General features: G+C 32.0%; 1 protein-coding gene and 1 long non-coding RNA gene across 2 annotated transcripts; both read left to right on the forward strand.

Moving 5' to 3' along the window:
* The first annotated feature begins 1,709 nt into the window (after nt 1–1,709).
* LOC138326140 (protein KRI1 homolog) lies at nt 1,710–3,421 on the forward strand. Its single transcript, XM_069272269.1, has 3 exons — nt 1,710–2,529; nt 2,960–3,042; nt 3,236–3,421. Exons 1-3 carry the CDS (start codon nt 2,451–2,453, stop codon nt 3,419–3,421), a joined length of 348 nt encoding a protein of 115 aa, XP_069128370.1. The 5' UTR covers nt 1,710–2,450.
* A 12,892-nt stretch (nt 3,422–16,313) lies between these two features.
* LOC138324679 (uncharacterized) lies at nt 16,314–17,572 on the forward strand. The gene is made up of 3 exons (XR_011208659.1): nt 16,314–16,407; nt 16,902–16,986; nt 17,488–17,572. It is a non-coding gene; the product is annotated as an uncharacterized lncRNA (long non-coding RNA).
* The last annotated feature ends 2,880 nt before the right edge of the window (nt 17,573–20,452 follow it).

The following is a 20,452-nucleotide window of genomic DNA, read 5'->3' on the forward strand; positions in this document are numbered from 1 at the left end:
CTAAACCTCTCCTATCTATTAATGTCATATTTGTAATATTGTGTTTTTATTTATTGGTGACTATTGTTTATGTTTATTTTCGTTTTTGATTTAGATTATAACGTACAAAGGAGGAACTGGTAGATGTAGGGTTACTGCTATATTATAGGAGTCAGTCAAAACACCTTAAATGTCCTCTACTCCTAATTTAATTTTGACATCCAGGTGTAAAAAAATACTCAGTTATTTTTTATAGTTGATTATGCGACGAAATAACGGGCACCTTAAGAGGTGTTCATGCGTTCCATTTCAATTTCAAACAAATTTTATTGATAAAAGTTAAATCAATGACATCAGATAGCAGACATTGCCTACATAGAATTTTTTTTTTTATTTTTTATTTTTTTTTATTTTATAAATTTATTCCTAAAAGAAAGATTAGTTAGTCATCTCTGTAAATGAATGAGGCCTATACCTGCAAGTGTGCGATGTGTAGGGAAAAGAATACAGAACTATGTAGATGGGTTTGAAGCTAAAAGACATTGTCTAAATATATGTGACCGTGACCACTATGTAGTGCAATAAATACCACATGATCTTGGAGATTTTTTGGACCAGAGAAGTTGTACCCAGAAACAACAATCTAATTAAGGCTGTCACTTTATGCTTCAAAACATCGCTACATGGACACAGCAAAGATTCGATCTTCATTTTATAAAATAGGATTGACCATAATGTTTTAAAAAATATCACACAAACCTGTTTACTATATATAAATATCGATACAACACACACGTACGGTAGTCAATTACATTCAACAGAAGAGCTACTTCTATGACAGAGGTTTCACTTTTATGCTAAAGAAATGATATGTATGATATATTCAACGTCATGTGAACCTTCTGTAAGATGAAAGATGATGAAAGAAGAGTAAGCAACTTTTAACTAAAATAATTTCCGTCGATTATTTGGGTATTTTTTGGTTCAATGGGCTGTCAATAGGAACTACAAGTCTGTTTCTGTCATTACTTTGATACTCACAAAAACCTAGCAATCGATCAAATGTTAAAGCCTCAGACACACAAATATATATGCATTTGCTTCCAAAAAGAAATAATACAATGCGCAAAAATGAATTTCAAATTAAAATCCTTTAATTGGCTTAAACTAACATAATAGATATGGCACATCAACGACCATCAAACCTTCAGACAATTATACGAATCTATCCGCCATTTCTCTGACGCCCAAATGATGTTGGCTAATATGTCAAAGTGTGATTAGTAGACTATAGCAAAACCTTCAGACACGGTTAGCATTATCATCGTCGGTTATATATATACCCACGTTCATCAGCCTTAGGCGGAGCGTAGTTGAGTTTAGACGCTGGGTTTCCGAGAGTGCAAGGTTAGGGCAATTTCTGGAACTGATGTTGTTGATTTGGATTCACAAACGTCCTAATATACATAATATATTCGTGCACGTAACTAGCCGTAACAAAATGTGAACTGCCCAGATATTAATGCCATTTGTAGATGAAGCTACATTTTTTGTGTAAGTTCATCTCTATAGCACGTATATGTATAGTATACCATATTGATATGCAATTTTTAAGATGTTGAATATCGATACAGCATGCATGCCTTATTTCATTATTATCCAGAATATATCGGCATAAATCACTATGCCCTTAACGTTTTTCTGATTTTAGTTACATTGAATACCTGTTCATGATCCTCTTCTGTAGTATTTTACATGATATACTGTATGCGATACAAATTGGAAACTCCGCCATATATAAATTACTATCGGCGTTTTGGGCATTTTAACTGTCTTAATTCTTTTGAGTACATAACTATGAACTCGTTATTTTGCGTTAATATCACGTATAATCTGGTATTATTGTTTTAAGTTACTAGGGTTTTTTTTCTCTTATTAAGATGTTTTATATGACTTTGTCGCAGTTTAACTTAATTGTCTTTACTTATTTATTCAATTTGTACTATATTTTAATATCTTCTAATATCCTCGTCTAATTCTTTTTTTATTTATTTATATATTTTTTTAATTTCATCTTATTTTTTTAATTTCTTAATTTTTTAACCTAAGTTCTATTAATCTATTTCTTTCTTTTTTTTCACTTTTTAATATACGTGTCAATTAAGCTAGTTAGCTAGATTTTGTGTACGATATACTTTCTTTCTGATGACTTGTTCAAAATTAAATGCAAATTATAATATCTGTTATTAGATATAAATCAGGTCTCTATATATGTGTTTGTAAAGTGTATTTTTATTTTTTTGTGAATTTTTTTTTTAGCAAAAAGGGATCTTTTATACGAAGGGAAGTAACTCTGAACGATCAGATATATTTTTATTCGAATGCACCGGTAATATTATGGTCTGGATCTTTTGAGCGTTTTCTGAAAAGCTCAAGTCAAGCGCGAAAGTGATTGTGATTCTGCAGAAAGCATGGCTTCTGAATTTACAATCAACAAGGCATACGCAGAAAAATACAACAAATGGAGAGCAAAAGAAGAATTACAAAAATGTACGTATGCTTTCAATTGATCAGAAACTCATTCATTAGTTTTAGTAGGCGTTTCATTCCATTTGTTGGAGCGTCATCAACTTATAGATCTGCAATCCTCGTGTGCCTGTTGGATTCAGAATTGATCAGATATTCAAGTCCAAAATTAGTGCCACCAGTGAGTTTCATTAGCAAATGCAATTTTTCATACATAATCATTTATTGATATTTAATTCATTGGGTTTTGATTCTGCGATTTTGATGCGAAACGTTGACGTCACTTGCATCGGGTCGAAAATAACCAAACAAACTTGGGGCGAAACGTCTGGTCATCATGTATTTTTTGAACGTAGCCGTAGGCGTAGGTCTATCAAAAAGTTATGTCATGCTTGTACTTCCTGTCTCGTTGTTCTGAATCAACGTGTTAACCACATTTTTTTTTATTTTTCAGTGAAAGATAAGTATGGTGATGTGGGTGTCGATGATGCAGATGACTCTTCAAGTTCGTCAGAATCAGAGGATGAAGATGCTGAGGTAAAGAGAGTGTTTAAATGATTTACTTCTCACCTAGTAATAATATGAATTGCTAAGCATTTCATCTGTAGCAATACATGTATGGTATGTATCGTTTAGCTCAACAAAGCTTGATGATTACAAAAATTCATTACATGTAAAGGATGTTTCACTTAAGTTAAATATATGAAATGAATTCAATATCTCATTACAGGCGTTAACTGCACAACTTGATAAGGACTGGCTTAAAACACTGTCTGCATTGAAGAGCAAAGACCCCAAAATATACAATGCCAAGACAACCTTTTACCACAGTGAGGAAGAAGAAGACGATGAGGAGGAGGAGGATGATAATGGTAAGGATCAGAGTGAGGGTTGTACTAAACTTGTTAACACATGATGTTGGTATCTCAATGCTTTAATTTCTGAATTCTACTGTGGAGGAGTGTGATTAGGGAAGTTGAAACTACTGTTAGACCTGTCAATAAAGACCACCCAAGGGACCATGTATACAAGGGGCAAATTGTGTTGAAATTGACCATTTGGACCCTTACAAAGTGGTCCTATTGAACAAGTGGTCTTTATACAGAGGTAGTGATTAAGACAGGTTTGACTGTATGTTGATATTCACTGTAGGATATATATTTCAATGAACTTCAATAAGGATTTTCTTACATAACATAGTTTATATACAGATCGGTCCATTAAAATCATTGATTATCCTCCCATCACGGTGATCTGGCGCGACGCGTCGTCACCATCAAAGGGTTGCGATGATCCCCCGCGATGGGCCGATGTATCACCGAGGTTCCGTCACCGAGTATCCTCGTGACCATCGCGTGTTGCGATGACCTCCGCGATCCCCCGCGATCGTAGCACGATCGGTCACCGAGTGTCAGCAGGGATCATGGCGAATGGCTAAAATTTACCTGTAAAGTTGGTTGTCGGCAGCGGTCGTATGTTCGCTGATTTGTAACTGTTTTTTTTTGTTTTGGCAAGGTATTGATTCATTTGAGATACTGTTTGTTATAATTTCTGTCAAAAATGTTTGTTGACTGACCTAAATAAATTATTAATGTATATATATATGTGTGTGTGTATGTGTGTTATAATGGCAGAAATAAGTTTTTACTGCACGTGTCAACCTCCCTGAGCTGAATCTGTACTGACATTTTCTTACTGATCGTTCGTTTTTGTCCATTTACTAGGTAACAGATAATACAGAAATACGGTATATTGTTTTTAAATCTATTATTTGATTTTCGATTTTCAGTTAGACACTGCCGTAAATTCGGCATCCTATACAGTAGCAGCCAACAAAATGATACTTTAATTATAAGAAACTGAAAGATGAATACATTTGTAATTATTTGTGAATTTCGCTCTGGTGTACAGAGGAATTACATATTTTGTATTACCTTGATAAATACAAAGGGATTAGGCACAAGATATTACAACTTATGACGTCTTATCCAATCATCGTAAAATATTTACAGATGATGACATAGAAACGTGCTGTGAACAAATGAATATACCGAGTTAAATCCACAAAATGTATAGTAGATTGAACAAAATATTTACCGGTATGCATGGTTCTAAATACATGTACTGAATATGCATATTATTATAACTATAAGTGAATTGTATTTCTTAATTTCAAATATTAACTGTACATTTATAAGCGATGTTGACAAAATGTGTTCCATTGTAATACAAGCACACTCGGGTCTTGTTTCTGTATTAACATGTATGTCATAAAAGTTGTGCACATTACAGAGAATTTCAAAAGATTATAAGTTATTCATCTTGCTTAACGATTGTTTACGATCGATATGGGTTTCCCCGCTTTGTCACTGGATTGAGTGCACTAAATATTGCTATCGTAATGTCTCGGAGTAAAAGAAAATCTGAAAATATTTTGCATTGTATCTTATTTTATATTGGCGTAATGTTACCGAAAATATCGAACATCGTCCCAACGACCACTAATAAGCACTAAATTCACCCTTTTCAATTCTCCTATTTAATTCAATTTATTCCGTGGACCTTACGGTCCATAAGTGCAAATTACAACATTTCAAATATACTTTATATTACAAAAGAGATGATTTCACACCCACATTCGCCAGTGAGAAGATATTCTTTGGCTATTACAAACTCGATTGAAACACAGTATCTACTAAGTTAAAGTACATGTATTTGTACTAGTGTACATAATCTAAGGGTAGAATGCTTTACAATTCTATGTAACTATTGAAAACCTTTTAGATTAATTTTGTAAATTACGAAATAAAATAAATTATCATTTAGATTTGTGACCAATAATTACCCTCCTAAATTCTCACGAAATCAATTGACATCTAAGTGTTTATTCATAATAGCGATAAAAAAGATAGCTTGACACTGGCCATTAATAAGTTTCAATTACCACAAATTCCTTTTATGTAATCGGTGCGTTAATGACGTGCCAGTGTCAGAGGTTGGGACATGTTGTTTTAGTAATTTAGGTAACTCCTTTCGCTGAATACTCTAATTATGGTGCTATATGTGAACAACAAGAACTTAATCGGTTTCTCAATACTCATTGTGTAATGAAGATGACCTTTATTTTAAGATAAATGTGTTGCAACCCTCATCCGCAGACTACACTCTTCAGCCTCCCGCTGTGATAGACAGATTTACCTGTGTCCGGCCGGCTAACTGGTCATCGGAAGCAAGGACGTATGTCGCCACGTGCCGAAAAATGTCCAAATATAACCACTGCAGCTTGACACGTATGTGTTGTCATAGCGACGGCTGCCCCAGATCATAGCCACAGGCGTTTACCTGTAGACTTTTTTCAAAATGTAGCGTGTGCAGTCAGTTATGGTACATTGGTTTTCGATAGAAGATCAAACTTTAGTACGGTTATTGTACATGTGGTATTATCCAGATTATCGGAGCTCCACTGCTACATTAAACTCAGATGTACGAATGTACAGATAAACATTTATGATTTCAATTTAGATACAACTTTTCGTTCACAATTAAAGATTGTGATGATGAGTTCTATGTATATACATCCTTGAAATAATTTTATATCGGTTAGACGATGTATTCTGGTAAGTAGTAATACACCGTACATAATAGCTAGGACATGATCATATTATAAAAAATATACATTAAATAGTAATTAAATTATTTATGTCTCAAGGATTTACAAGATGATGTCTCTGTATAGAAAAAAAAATTCACACTTTGATTTGCTGATGCAATTTTGAAAAAAAATGCAGAATTGTTTCGATTTGTAATTCTGGTGTGGACTACGGTGAGTGATTATCTCTACTTATTTAAATGATCTATTTTAAATTGTTAGAATAGCACATTTTGGTGTTCAACAGCAATATGTATAGTAAAGGTTTTTTTTAATCATCCATCATGTCATGCTTAATATTCCAGGTTCAATAATTTCACTTCTTGTTACACTTACAATTGTATCCAAGTGGAAAAAACTCTTGACATCTTGGATCACGGTAGGTATTTCCCTGTGCTAAGAGGTATGACCCTTGTCTTGGTCACACGACGATCTACCAGCGAAACCATGTACTGGTATTTGACATCACAGGTAGTGCACATATAGTGCAGAATCTCTAGATATATATGAATTAAAAATTAATAAATTAATGTTATCCTTTTATTCACTAAACACGTACTATGGATCAGAAGATTTCAAATATATCGACAGATTTAGTTAATTAACAGTCAGATATCGCCAATCGCTGTCTCTCTGGTTCTCATTCGGACACTTAAATTTAGCTGAAATTAAAGCGCCGTTTAAATTAATTAAGAAAAACCCGTAAAAATCGCATGGCCTTATGCACATCTCAGGAAAAAATCGTCTGGGCAAGGATTTATAAGTCTCATATACGTCCTTGGTCTTGGCAACGATACCGCTGTCGAAGTACCTCGCTCATATGGCTCATGTTGACTCGCTTATGTTGTACACGGAAAGGAAAATTATATTTTGATATTTTATTCTGTTAAATTTCCTGACAATGATATCAAAACCGCATAAAAATCGGCCGCTATACCGAGATACCTCCCTCAAAATTGCTCATTTTGTACCTGTATAACGACTCATGCGACTGCTGATTTGGGGGAATAACCGAACTTGTGACGTCATTACCGGCAGTGGGCTGTTTTGTAGTGTAAAGTACAAATAATGTATGTCTGATATGGGGCTATGATAATTTACAACTATATATATACACACACACACAATTATACCTGATCCTCGGTATGATTCAGCTATAAGCTTCTTGACCAATTAGGATGATGATATGATTATATGAATATATTACGAAGTATTGCATTTGAACTAATGCTAAAATAATAGTCTAAAGGGATCACCTTGTATACGTATTAGATGTGTGCGGCTCGTAATCCTGATATTCATTTGAATATGTCTGTTCAATATACGTGATTTTCTTTCTTTAAAGCAAAGATTTGGATAGTATATCAAAATATTCTAAATATCTGTTTTAAGCAATCATCTACAGAGTGATGCAGTACGTTTATTGGTCATATGAATTATCATTATTATCATATGTATATCAAATAATGATCGATATTGACCAAAACTCACAAAGAATTGAATATCCGAAATCTAGCAATTATCAGAAATATCATTTCTGACATTATGCATTACTTTTGATAAGGAATTATTAGTTTTCACTTATAAATCCTTGCTTTTGAATAGTTCTTTTTTCGATATGCCATTGTAAATAATATTACTGTTTCTAGTATAAATACATCAATCTGATTGAAAAATACATACACATGATACACTTGCTATATGTAATGTACAAATTGGGCCAAGACCTGTGTACAGTGTGAATTGAAATTACATGATGGTCAATTTGCTCACTCCCGTGGATAGTTTCTCTTTCTTACGTAATCTGGCCCCTCTCATGAGACCGTATTGAGACGATGTTGACCAGCGAAGTATACAGTTAGAGATTACAACACAGCGTGACATCAGCTAAGAAGTCTCTAGTCTCAGTTTTTTCTTCACATCCGTGCATGATCTGTTTTATAAATAAAGACACTAATTAATGAATGAATTTCAGCAAAATATGAACAAGTCATGTACAGTATGAAAGCTGAATGGGTTTTTTTGTCAGCAAAAAATGGATCGATATATATCACTCCACTAAATGATACATATATGTATTTGTGTTATGGCGGTTCTCAAAACTTTATATGTATAATTAAAGCCGCCAATTCACGAAAATGAAATAAATCTGCTCTCAAGATATATTGTTAGACATAATTACTTATATACAAAACGTTCGGTTTAGAATCATGCCATATATCATGAAAGAACTAGGAGACATCAGCTTACCCGGGTCGGGTCTTGGATAACATAATGAAGGACGTATCAGTCCTTGATATGATACATGTATTCATGTGTATGTGTAGTCACTGGGAATATTGGAATTTTACCAAAGAAATAATAATCACTTTTGATTACAGAAAACAATTGACTTTTCCCTTAATTACCAAGATCGGTAGCAGAAATATTAGTTCGTAATATTTACACAACGGTATGTTTACATGTATGAAAATAAAATCATTGTCACAGCTTGAAAGTTTCCTCCGCCTGTATACAAGGTTGGTTAATTTTATTATTGTAAATAATACGAAATAATACTTCACGATATATAATAATATATCAAGGACGAATATATAAATAAAACTCATCATCGAAATTTCAATGGTGCTGCTAAATGTTCACAGACATGATGTCTATCGATAATCAAAAACCATAACTGACTGCACACCCTACATTTTGAAAAAAAGTCTACAGGTAAACGCCCGTGGCTATGATCTGGGGCAGCCGTCGCTATGACAACACATACGTGTCAAGCTGTAGTGGTTATATTTGGACATTTTTCGGCACGTGACGACATACCTACGTAAAATTCGTCCGGAATATTGCAAGAATTTTATTAATGAACAACATTACGTATAACTTAACGCCAGAGACAGATGATACTGACGGCTTCTGGATAATCTTCCGACATGGATTTATTCGTCCTTGCTTCCGATGACCAGTTAGCTGGCCGGACACAGGTAAATCTGTCTATCACAGCGGGAGGCTGAAGAGTGTAGTCTGCGGATGAGGGTTGCACACATTTATCTTAAAATAAAAGTCATCTTCATTTCACAATGTGTATGAAACTTATATTTAGAAACCGATTTTATTTTAAGTTCTTATTGTAAACATCAATCCTTGTAAACATGAATTCTTGGAAGTATATTGGTATAGCTATAAAGCGGTCGTAAGCTACATTAGAGACGATACACTATACATACACAAGACCGTTCTATTAGTTATCGACCTCAAACTATTTTCTTTAGACCTGGCTATAATTTAAGACAGGTGCACGATGAAATAGACTATACTAGCTAGTGATGGCAAGTTTAGATAAGGTCGTCGTAATTCGGCCGTCGAATAAATTTAAGACATAGATAATAAGTGATATTTTTTTTTTAGAAAATGGTGTCAAAATTCAAACTAGTAGAGAAACTTTAAAACACAAAATAAGGACATGTCAGTGAACTCCTTTGAACCTTCAATATTTGACCCAAGGCCGTCTCTATGATATTTGACTGATGTCACCAACATTAGTCCCGGTCGCTGAAAATTTGGCCACCACTATAAAATTAGACTGAGGTCATCAAAATTCGACCCGGTCGTTTAAATTAGATAATTGCTGTAATATTAGACTGAGCCATCACAATTTGACCCAGTCGCTAAAAATTAGACTCGTCACTGAAACTTAGACCACCACTATAAAATTAGGCTTGGGTCATCAAAATTAGACCCGCCACTGAAAATTAGATCACCGCTGCAATATTCGACTCGGTCACCAAATTAGACACGAAGTCTTAAATAAGACGGTCTCTATAGACTGATGTCATCAAAAAATAGGGGGTTTGGGAATTAGTACACGAACTATGGCATGTATTTCTAGACAATTTTGTTCAGAATTATTAGATCAATTTTCCATAAATATAAGACCAAATCGAAGAAAAAAAATAGTACTTTGTATTGTGTTTAAGTGTATATGCTCACACAAACACTGCGTAATTTGTGAGGTACATATATGGTATCTATACGATACGTATATGGTAAATATAGTTATGTATCAATCAAAATCAATACTATGAAATATTCCATTTTATACGGAATGCTTAAGCAGCACCCATACAAAAGGACGGAAAGATTCATTTTAAAATAATAACTTATAAAATTGAGAAGCGCATTCGTAAAGTAAAAAGTTTTTAATTCACGATTTCTTCTTTATTTCCCGATCTTTCCTAAATATCATACACCAAAATTGAGATTGGATTATTCCCTTTCCAATGCTGTCTTCCAATTTTTGCTGACATTTCTGTATCGATAGTTATCAACTTACCTGTATTTTACTCACTATATGGCTCTACTCTCCACACATGCAACCAGCTGTGAAGTATACAGGTACATAACTCACCGCGGAAGGAGGAAGGGGTGTTAGGACACACGTGTAATTAACACATCCCATGGTGATATATGGTATCTATAATCTATACGATACGTATATGGTAAATAGAGTTATGTATCAATCAAAATCAATAGTATGAAATATTCCATTTTACACGGAATGCTTAAGCAGCGCCCATACAAAAGGACGGAAAGATTCATTTTAAAATAATAACTTATAAAATTGAGAAGCGCAATCGTAAAGTAAAAAGTTTTTAATTCACGATTTCTTCTTTATTTACCGACCGATCCTAAATGTCATACACCAAAATGGAGATTGGATTATTCCCTTTCCAATGCTGTCTTCCAAGTTTTGCTGACATTTCTGCATAGATAGTTACAGTACCTGAACCGTTTAACGTTCCCAGCCTAACGCAAACGTAACTCAAAAAATCCGTCCGTTAGCTAACGCTAACGATTGCTAACGATTAACGATCAACGATTAACGCAATAACGATTTACGCAAAACGCTAAACGATCGGCAAGCAACATAGACCGGAAATACCATTGTTATAATCACGGAAATGGCTTGACGGTAAATAAATTACGGATCTTGACGTTCTGAAATACAAACGAAAGTATAAGAAAAACGGGAGTATGTATAGGATTAAAGTTTCTGTATACCATATAAACATTTGCCTATGAAAACTATATGGACACGATGAGGTCAAAGACGACAGCACTCAATACGAAGTTTCCACTTTACAGGTACAAAATGTACGTTTACAAAATGAATTACATGTGCAACTGTATGTATTAAGAAAGAATGGTATTATTCTAAAGTGTCTCATTTACCCGATATTTTAAGAATAACAAATTATTACAACATCTCTTTACTGATAATAACACAATGAAGTCAACCACGACTGAACTCGATATGAAGTTTCCACTTTACACGTACATGTGTACGTTTACAAATTACGTGTACAACCGTATGTATTAAGAGAGAATTGTATTATTGCAAGGGTCATATTTATCCGATATTTTAAGAAATAACAAACAAATTGTTACAACAACACTTTATTGATAATATTATCGTCACAATGTCATAATTTTAGTGAAGCGATCAGGCGTATACCGGTACTTTAAATAGTATCATGGTGTCGAAATGACGAATAAACGATTTTCACACAAACACATTTAAAATGCATTATTAGTACATCAAATTTCCATCTATATGCTTGATTTCTATTATCGATATTTCATAACTCAACCATTATAATAAGTAACATTTTATAGTGTTTTCCGCATCAATCACAAGTTTAAGTTTGTTTTATTTTTCAGATTGTCGAAAGGCTCTTCCGCTTACCATGGAAAACGTATTCTCGGAATATTTTTCATAAAGGATTATACATTGTATTACTAGGGTGTGCATTTATAATTATAGATATACAGTATATGTGTACATAAAAGTTCATTGCTTACAATTGACTAGGCATCGATTTTAGGATCGCACATGTACATTTAAAAATGTACGTACTACATGTACATACATGTACGCCACAGTACAGCTACTGTAATAAAGATTAAACATTTGAATTCGTGTTTCGCCATTTGCAGTTCTCTCATTATATAGTTCATGCATATAGTCAAGATATAAAGAATGAAAATATTCCCCTTCCAGTTATCTATATTCAAATTAAGTCAATTATGCAAAATCATTGATGACAACAACGATGAAGATAGTGATGCAGATGTACACTGAAGATTACTGTAAAATTGCATTGCGACAATTTTCTACGTATATTTGTAACCGGTGTAAGAAACAAAGTTATTTGATCACATTTCACATCAAGCAACTCTGCAATTTACAGTTACAAACAAATAATTATTCATACAATGTATAAGTGTAATAAGCTAATTCATTCCAACGTAATCTATAAGAAAGCATATTGTAAACATCAAAACTTTGAAATACGACAGTACGTGAAATGTACTGTCACATTGTACGGGGCACAGGTAAGTTGGGTATAGAGTTAATCTCCCTCCCAAGAAGGTGTTAATTACAGGTGAACTCCGCCCGTGGCCAGCGACAGGGGGTCGACACAAGGTAACACCTGTCGTGACCTTTATACCTGTACAGGTAAAATACCCGTGCGCGTCACGCTGGGAATTGAAGAGATTCAAGGTACAAATAACAACGAACACGTGTGAGAAGTTAATTGTCCAGGTTTTTTTTATTGATATGAACAAAAACGTATATCCGTGTCTGATTTGACACGCGTTCAGTACGTGTGAAGGCTTACAATATAACGTACCTGCTCAGTTCGAATTCTGAACACGTGTTCTACATGTAGATGTAGGTATACTCGTACATTACGGACATTCTTGTATCTGAAGAAATGCAAACGTTTACATCTTTTTATTCCCTTTTCCATTTTCATATAAATACAAGTATTAATATATAAATAATTGCGTTTAAAAAATATTTACATGTAGATGCCAAATCTCACCTCTTTCCGTGTTCAAACTCGTCATGTTAATGATTTTTAAACTTCACGAATTTATTTACAAATCTCCCGAGTTGCGTTCTTCGTACGTTGATAATTTTCAACATAACGAGAACAATATTACCCAGCGTGTCTGTAATATCGTTTTTATATTTTTATTATCTGTTTTAGCTATTTTCGTGAGTAATCTTTCAATTGTCGTGGATTTTTTTCTAAAAAATTGCTTTGGACATTAATGTTCTGTAAGACAGTTTCGTTAATATTTGAATTGCTTTCGCAGAAATAATAATAACAGAAACATATATACATATATGATATATGCTTCTGATAATAATAATAAAAAAGTGAAAATCACATTAAGTTTTGTAGTTTTGATAATTAATACATTTATTATTTCTGTCGGGAGGAGGAAGGGGTGTTAGGACGCGTGTAATTAACACATCCCATGGTGATCGATGTTGTACAGGTAAATGACGAGCTATATCCTATTTTAATAAGGACGAATAGAGAACAATAGGGGCTAATTACAGGTAAGTTATAGTCTCTTTTAGAAAACGATTTACCAGTGAAACACCTGTGCGATAAAGTCACAGCAAGAACATTAGTACTCTTCTGACTTTTTTTATTACATTTTCTTTTCAAAATCACATTATCAACATGCATATCTATTATACCAAAAATATACGTAACTTAATTTCCCACATCTTATATCATGAAAATCTTACAATCCTGAATTATTATATATCCATTTTGCCTGAAATATTTATAATAAATATTTAGAGATTTACGGCATATGCATCGCTAACTATATGAAGCATTAGCGGCTAAATACTACAATTTTACATCTATAACACATTTATCTGAAGCTTCATATCTCTTATCCTCGGTTTCTTATAAAATTCAAGATCATTCAGATAAGCCACATTGAAATTAAACCCATCGCTAAGTAAAAAAAACTTTAATGTAAACAATGCGGTAGTTATTTTATCAACGCTGTATTCGAATTAGGACAGCTATGCAGTACGGTAACATACAAATGTAGAAAGTCGATTATTCACCTTAAATACTCTAAACATGTATGTATTTCATGAGACAAGCAAATACTTGTACGATTGTCTTTTTATACGTATATGAATACGTTTTTATGACTCTTGAATACATTGATTAATAAAAAAGAGATTTTGAAAAACATATATTCATGTTACAGCAACGCTTTCTATCGACAGAGGATTTGCTTTGGTCAGCCAATCATAAAAAAAAATGTTTTTCCACTGAGTGTCACCGATCAGTGTGGGACATAAAAACAGCTTTATTATTTTCTAGGGTTAGGGTTAGGATTAGGTTAACCCTTAACCATTCATACAAAAGGGCAGTGAAAAACATATAGAACACAGTATATTTAAACAACAAGTTAAACAATTATCAAGGCCGCTTTCCTCAGAGTTTTTAATAAAGAGGCCTAAATCCTGTAGAAATTGTAGATCATTAGAAGACAAAAGTCGTTCCAAATTTTAAAAGAATTTTTCTCGCTGTAAAGTTAACGGTTCGCTTAAAATGAAGTTGGTTTCATTCTCAATGTCGTTACAAAATATGCCAGAAGACGGGGAATCTTTTTAGTGACAGAAGTTATTTACCGTTACAGGTTCTGCTAAATAAATATTGCAAGTTTTGCTGGATTAATATTCATAAAATTGCCCACCAATGAACAAGCGTGTCCAAGTTATCGGTCACTTGTGTTAGAGAAAAAACAAAAGCTTTAAAAACATTGGAAATTTCTGATTGAAAACGTATCTTACGATCACATTAAAATATGAAAAAGATTATCAATTATTTATATTTCATATCGTATTCTATAATGAACTGTTCTATATTTTCGATATGACTCAACGTTTCACCGTCTGCCGACGGAACACATATCTCAGGTAATCTTTGCCAGCGTAACACTGACACCGTGACACTCAGGGACTGTGCTACCGCGATCCGCCCGAGGACCGCCCGCTTTGAAGATCCGCGATGAAACGATCGCCGCGGATCATGGTGACATGGCGGATCACCGTGATCACGATGGGTCGCGGAGACGCCGCTTTGAAGATTCTCGGTGACGATTCATGGTGACATGTCACCGCGATTGTCCCCCTTGAGAGATAAGCCGACGCGGAGACAGCGAGACATTTCGATAATTTTAATGGACCGATCTGTATAACATATAAGCTTGGGCATGTGTCCAAAAAAGCTATTATTTTTCTGTAATTGATCTCATTTATGTTTTAGAAGACCCAAAACCTAAGTCAACTGGAAAAACAAAGAAACAAAAACCTGTTTTCCTGAAGAGATTATGAAAGAAAGCTGAAACGAGAAAAAGATGGGTAAGTGTTTTTTCACAGATTTTGAAACATATGAAATAAAAATTTTACATAAAATAAAGTGTAAGATATGTTTATAGTGATTATGGATGGATATTATGTACAGTCAAAAAATGTTAAACATTAATTCCAGCTGTGGTATGTTTGTATAATCGGCTAAAATATGACAAGCGATCATCAGTTCAAATCAGATGACCCCATCCGATTGATTAAACGCACAAAAATGATTGGTTCATTATTGTAGTCAAATTGCCAATTGATGGCTACTTTTGTCTTCATTGTAAGCAGTGAAGAGAATGTTGAATGTTTTTCTTACAATTTTTTTTTTACTATAAAAGGTGAAAATAATTGTAATGGAGAAATGTATGGAGGCATTCACACTGTAATTTGTGTTTTTATTGGAAAATTGTTAAAATCACAATAAGTTCCAATATTTACCTGATTAATCGATTATAAAAATTTTTCATCGATTATCGGATCGGTTGAGGATCATCTAGTAGTTAATCGATTATTGCCGATCATCAATACAACACTAGCTAGTGGTACTCTGATTAATTGAGTTCGTCAAGTATTGTTGGTTTGGGGTGTTTGACCAATTAATCCAGTAAGAAATCTGTAATCAAGTTTCTTCAGAATTGTCCGAAATCAATCATGATAGCCGATCAGTAAAACATACAAGAAATGTCATATCAACCAATTCCCATCACTATTTCCAGCAATGTATTATAGATATCCCACAACGTTTCGTTCAATGAAAAAGAAATACATGTAGTTGGATACCGCTGAATAATAAAATTTATGAAGTTTTTAAGTTTTGGTTGAAAGCATGCTTTCATTTTTATACCAGAGTTTAGTTAAGATGTCTGGTAATCACTTATCAGGTTCATGGGTTATTTTTACGTTATTCCCTTAGACAAGTAACCAGTGAGAGTGAGGATGAGTATCGAGATGATGAGCCGGACAATAAACCAGGGTATTACAAAGAACAGGAGGAAATCAGAGAGAGGTAAGATATAGAGGATTCTTAAGATCTTAATGAGATTTATCTCCCCTATTAGATGTTTGATGTCATTGTGGCAAAATTTGCAGGATACTCCAGTGAATTCCTTTCCTAATTTACCAATTTTATTCCCAAAATAAGGTAAAAAGGTACTTTTCTAACTCAGTCAGAAAAAGCCATTATCATTGTTTAACAAATTCTAATTAATGAAGCATGATTTGTTGATCTAGTCTGATCTTAATCAATCTTTATCTTGAATGAAGGTCAAGATCATTCTTTTGAATAAAAATTTTGTATGGAGTTTGATTTGAATATTACATGTACAGTATTTATAAATTCTAATTTCAGTTTCAAGGAGGTCGGATTTAATGTATATATTTATGACATTTTACGCTCAGTATCAATAAGGCTGAATTTAATGTATATATTTATGACATCTTAATTTCAGTTTCAAGAAAGCTGGCTTTGATGTTCATATATTTATAAACTCTTACTTTCAGTTTCAAGAAGGCTGGCTTTGATGATTCAGATGAATCAAGTGATGATGGATTTCTCACTAAACGAAAGAAAAGTAAAGTACAACAGGTATTTCTGACTTACTTACGATACAAAATCAAATATTTAATGTGTGTATGATATGGCATGTGTCAAAAATCCTATCTATAAATAACTTAATTTGATAAATTTACTATATACATGTACTAAAAAGCTGAACATTCAAGATCTTTTTTCTCTTGCTTTATGCGAGCTATAAATCTACCTATTCGGATCAACAGTAAACTTTTTTTTACATTTACAAATCTGTTTGAGGAGACTGCCTGCTTGCTGTATTTTAATAGAACTTTTGGTTCGTGTTTTTGATGATTAAATTAATGAATAAAAGGGAAAAGTAGAGCTGTTGATGCTATGAGATGAATATACCTATAAGATTCCTTTCATTATTTAACACTGTCAGTGTGCTATGCTAGCTGTTTTGATTGGTAAATATTTATGTCAATCAATAAACAATTAAATGTTATCTATATGTCGAAAGGATACTAAATGACAAAACACATGTTATTAACTTCCATGCACATTTCTATTCAGGCTGAAGAAGAGGAAGATTATTTGAACTGGTTAAAAGGACAGAAGTCAGAATTATCAGATGACAAGACGACAGGAACAGAACTGGTATGTATGATTGAAGCTTGAAGATCACAAACAGATTCAAAAATCAATCTTATGACATGGAATTATTTGCTATGAGCAAAATGGAAAAATTAATTTCAGATTGATTTTTATGAATGTATGCAAACTTTAACAGCTGGAATGTCAGACGTTTTGTACAAATACATAACCAAACAAAACATTTTTTGAATGAAATGTTAAAAATTATTTGTGGTAGATTAAATGAGAAAAAGTTTTTGTAAGTATTATTATAAATTTTTAAATAAAAAAACTTTAAATATCAAAAACAAAAAATTTGAGAAAAAAATGGAACAAAATCAAACAAAATTAAATGCATTGAAAATTTGAAAAAGCTATTATTTCAAAAAAGTAAATAACAAACCATAGAATTGAAGATGAAATTTTGACCATTGGGAAAAGACACTGAAAAAAATTTTATTGATAATTCCAAATTTCTTATAAACAGTTTTTTAACAGAATTAAAAAAACTTTTAAATTTTTCAATATATGTACAATAAAAGTTATTTTTTGCCAGTAAACAAAAAAGCTCAATTAATAAAGGAAGTTGTCATTAAATTAAAAAAGTTTAAAAAATTCTTCCATTAAACCTATTTATAAGTTCATAATTTTTAAATATAACATTTCCCCCCCCCTAAAAATAAAGTTTATAAAATAGAAATTTAAGTTTAAATTTCTATTGTTTTTAAATAAAATGACATAAACATGGCCAATTAATACATGGTCTTTAAAATTTAAAAATCAATCTTTTACATAATTTAAATCAAAATGCAATAAAAGTTAAAAATAATCATGATTCTTCTAAATCTTATGACGATCAAAAAGTAAACAGGTAAGTTTTAGGTTTAAAATTAAACTTGAAAAAATAAAAATTAACTTGAAATACTTTCTCATTTAATTGTTAAAAATGAAAAAATATCACATTTGTTATGATCCTGGAAGGTGAAATGGGTAAATATGAAAAAAGGTAAAATGGTTAATTGATAATTACAATTAATAATTTAGTATTTAATCTATGATTAATAATTCTTTGTAAGGGTTAAAAAATGAATTAAACTCATTGGTAATCTTATATGAAGGAAAAAAAAAGATTAAATCAAAATATATCAGGTGAAAGTTTCCAATGAGGGATTAACGTCATTCCTAAACAGGTGGCAATTTTTGATTAAAAATAAAACAGGTATGAACTTTGTCAAAAAAAATCTGTTGATTATTTAAAAATAAGAAAAAAAATGTAAGATCTAACTTCTAATTTTTAAGTAATTTAAAATGTTATTTTAGGAATTAATATCATGGAAATTTTGGGCAAAGAAAATTGCTGCAATTCACTTACTTGTTAACCACCAAAAAATGATTATTAAAGTGCAAAAAATGTTTTTTTAAACCAAGGTTGTAAAAAAGTTAACTCCTTTGTCTTGGCTATTAAAAAAAAAAATCTAAGCGTCATGATCTCACCTTGAAATAAGCGTAGTAATAATTAAATAATTATTCACCACATTCTGGCTTCTTGCCTGCTTCTTCCCCTGCATGTCTAGAACGTCCCATCCATATTTCATATATAAAAATTAAATTTTAAAGGCAGAAGTTTCTAATGTCATATGGATAAATAATCAGTAATGTATCGGCAGAATAATAAAATCTTAAAAAATTTCAAGTTTTCTTTTTAATTAAAATAGAATTCCAACGTATAATGAAGTTGTTGACGAGGAAGAGGACTTTTCTGAAGAAGAATAAATTGCTGGACAAGCAAGAAGAGTTTGAAAGGAAATACAACTTCCGATATGAGGAACCTGAAAAAAAAAAAAATTTGTAAGTATACGACACTTGTCTTCATATTGTTGAGTTAATAGGAATTCTACTTCAAATCTAAGCATCTTTTAAGATAAACTACATGTAATTTAAATAGCATAAATCACTGTATTCCAGATTAGATCTGTGTTTTGGAAAAAAAAAAAAGAGGAAGCTGAATCTACAAATCTTTCATCATATTTTTCATTCTGAATCTTTTCCACATTGCCTTTGGTATTTCAATAAAGTAATCTTGTATATTTCCAGATAAAAAAGCTATCCCAGAACTATAAAAAGATAAAAAAAAAAAAAGGAAAAACACACCCCCCGAGCAAAAAAAGACAAAATGACAAAAGATCAGGGAGCGCAAGCAAATGGTAAATTACTTTGAAAATTGTTTCCATCTCTAAATAGCTTAGATATTGTCTAACGACCTATTAATATCGAAAATCAAATATAAATATAAATATTTAATGATTTAATGAATTTTCAAACAAAAAAATTTTTTCAATGTAAGACTATATAAAAAAGCATTGAACTTTATCATATAGGTCTATTAAAAAAAAATCAATACTTTTTAGATGCATTAAAAAAAAATGAAAAAATAAAAAAAAAAAAAAATTCAAAATTGTTATTAAAGCAAAAAGCCTGTAACATTTTTGTAGTAAAAAAAATTAAAAGACAAATTTCAATTTGTTTTAGTAATCTTAGGAAAAAAAAAAACTGTAAATAAAATGATTTTAAAAAAGCACTTTTTAGTTTAAAAACACCCAAAAAAATTGAGATGAATATATTTTTCAAAAGAAATAAAAGAACTTCCACACTTTTGGGATAAGCCATCTATATAGAATTGTATATTTAAAAGAAAAAAAAATGATGAATTTTTAATTTGATTTTTTTTTTTTAAAAGACACAAAGAAAAAAAAAAAAAAAATCAAACAGCTGAAAAAAAAAAAGAAAAAGAAAATCCAAGACAAGATAGAAAAAAAAAGATGAAAAAAACAGGAAATCCATCGTTAGCCTTTAATGACGACGATCTTAAAAAGGACTTTGATTCCTAAAAAGCAAAAAAAAAAGT

Source organism: Argopecten irradians, chromosome 6 (assembly GCF_041381155.1).
Source record: "Argopecten irradians isolate NY chromosome 6, Ai_NY, whole genome shotgun sequence".
Taxonomy (NCBI): Eukaryota; Metazoa; Mollusca; class Bivalvia; order Pectinida; family Pectinidae; genus Argopecten; species Argopecten irradians.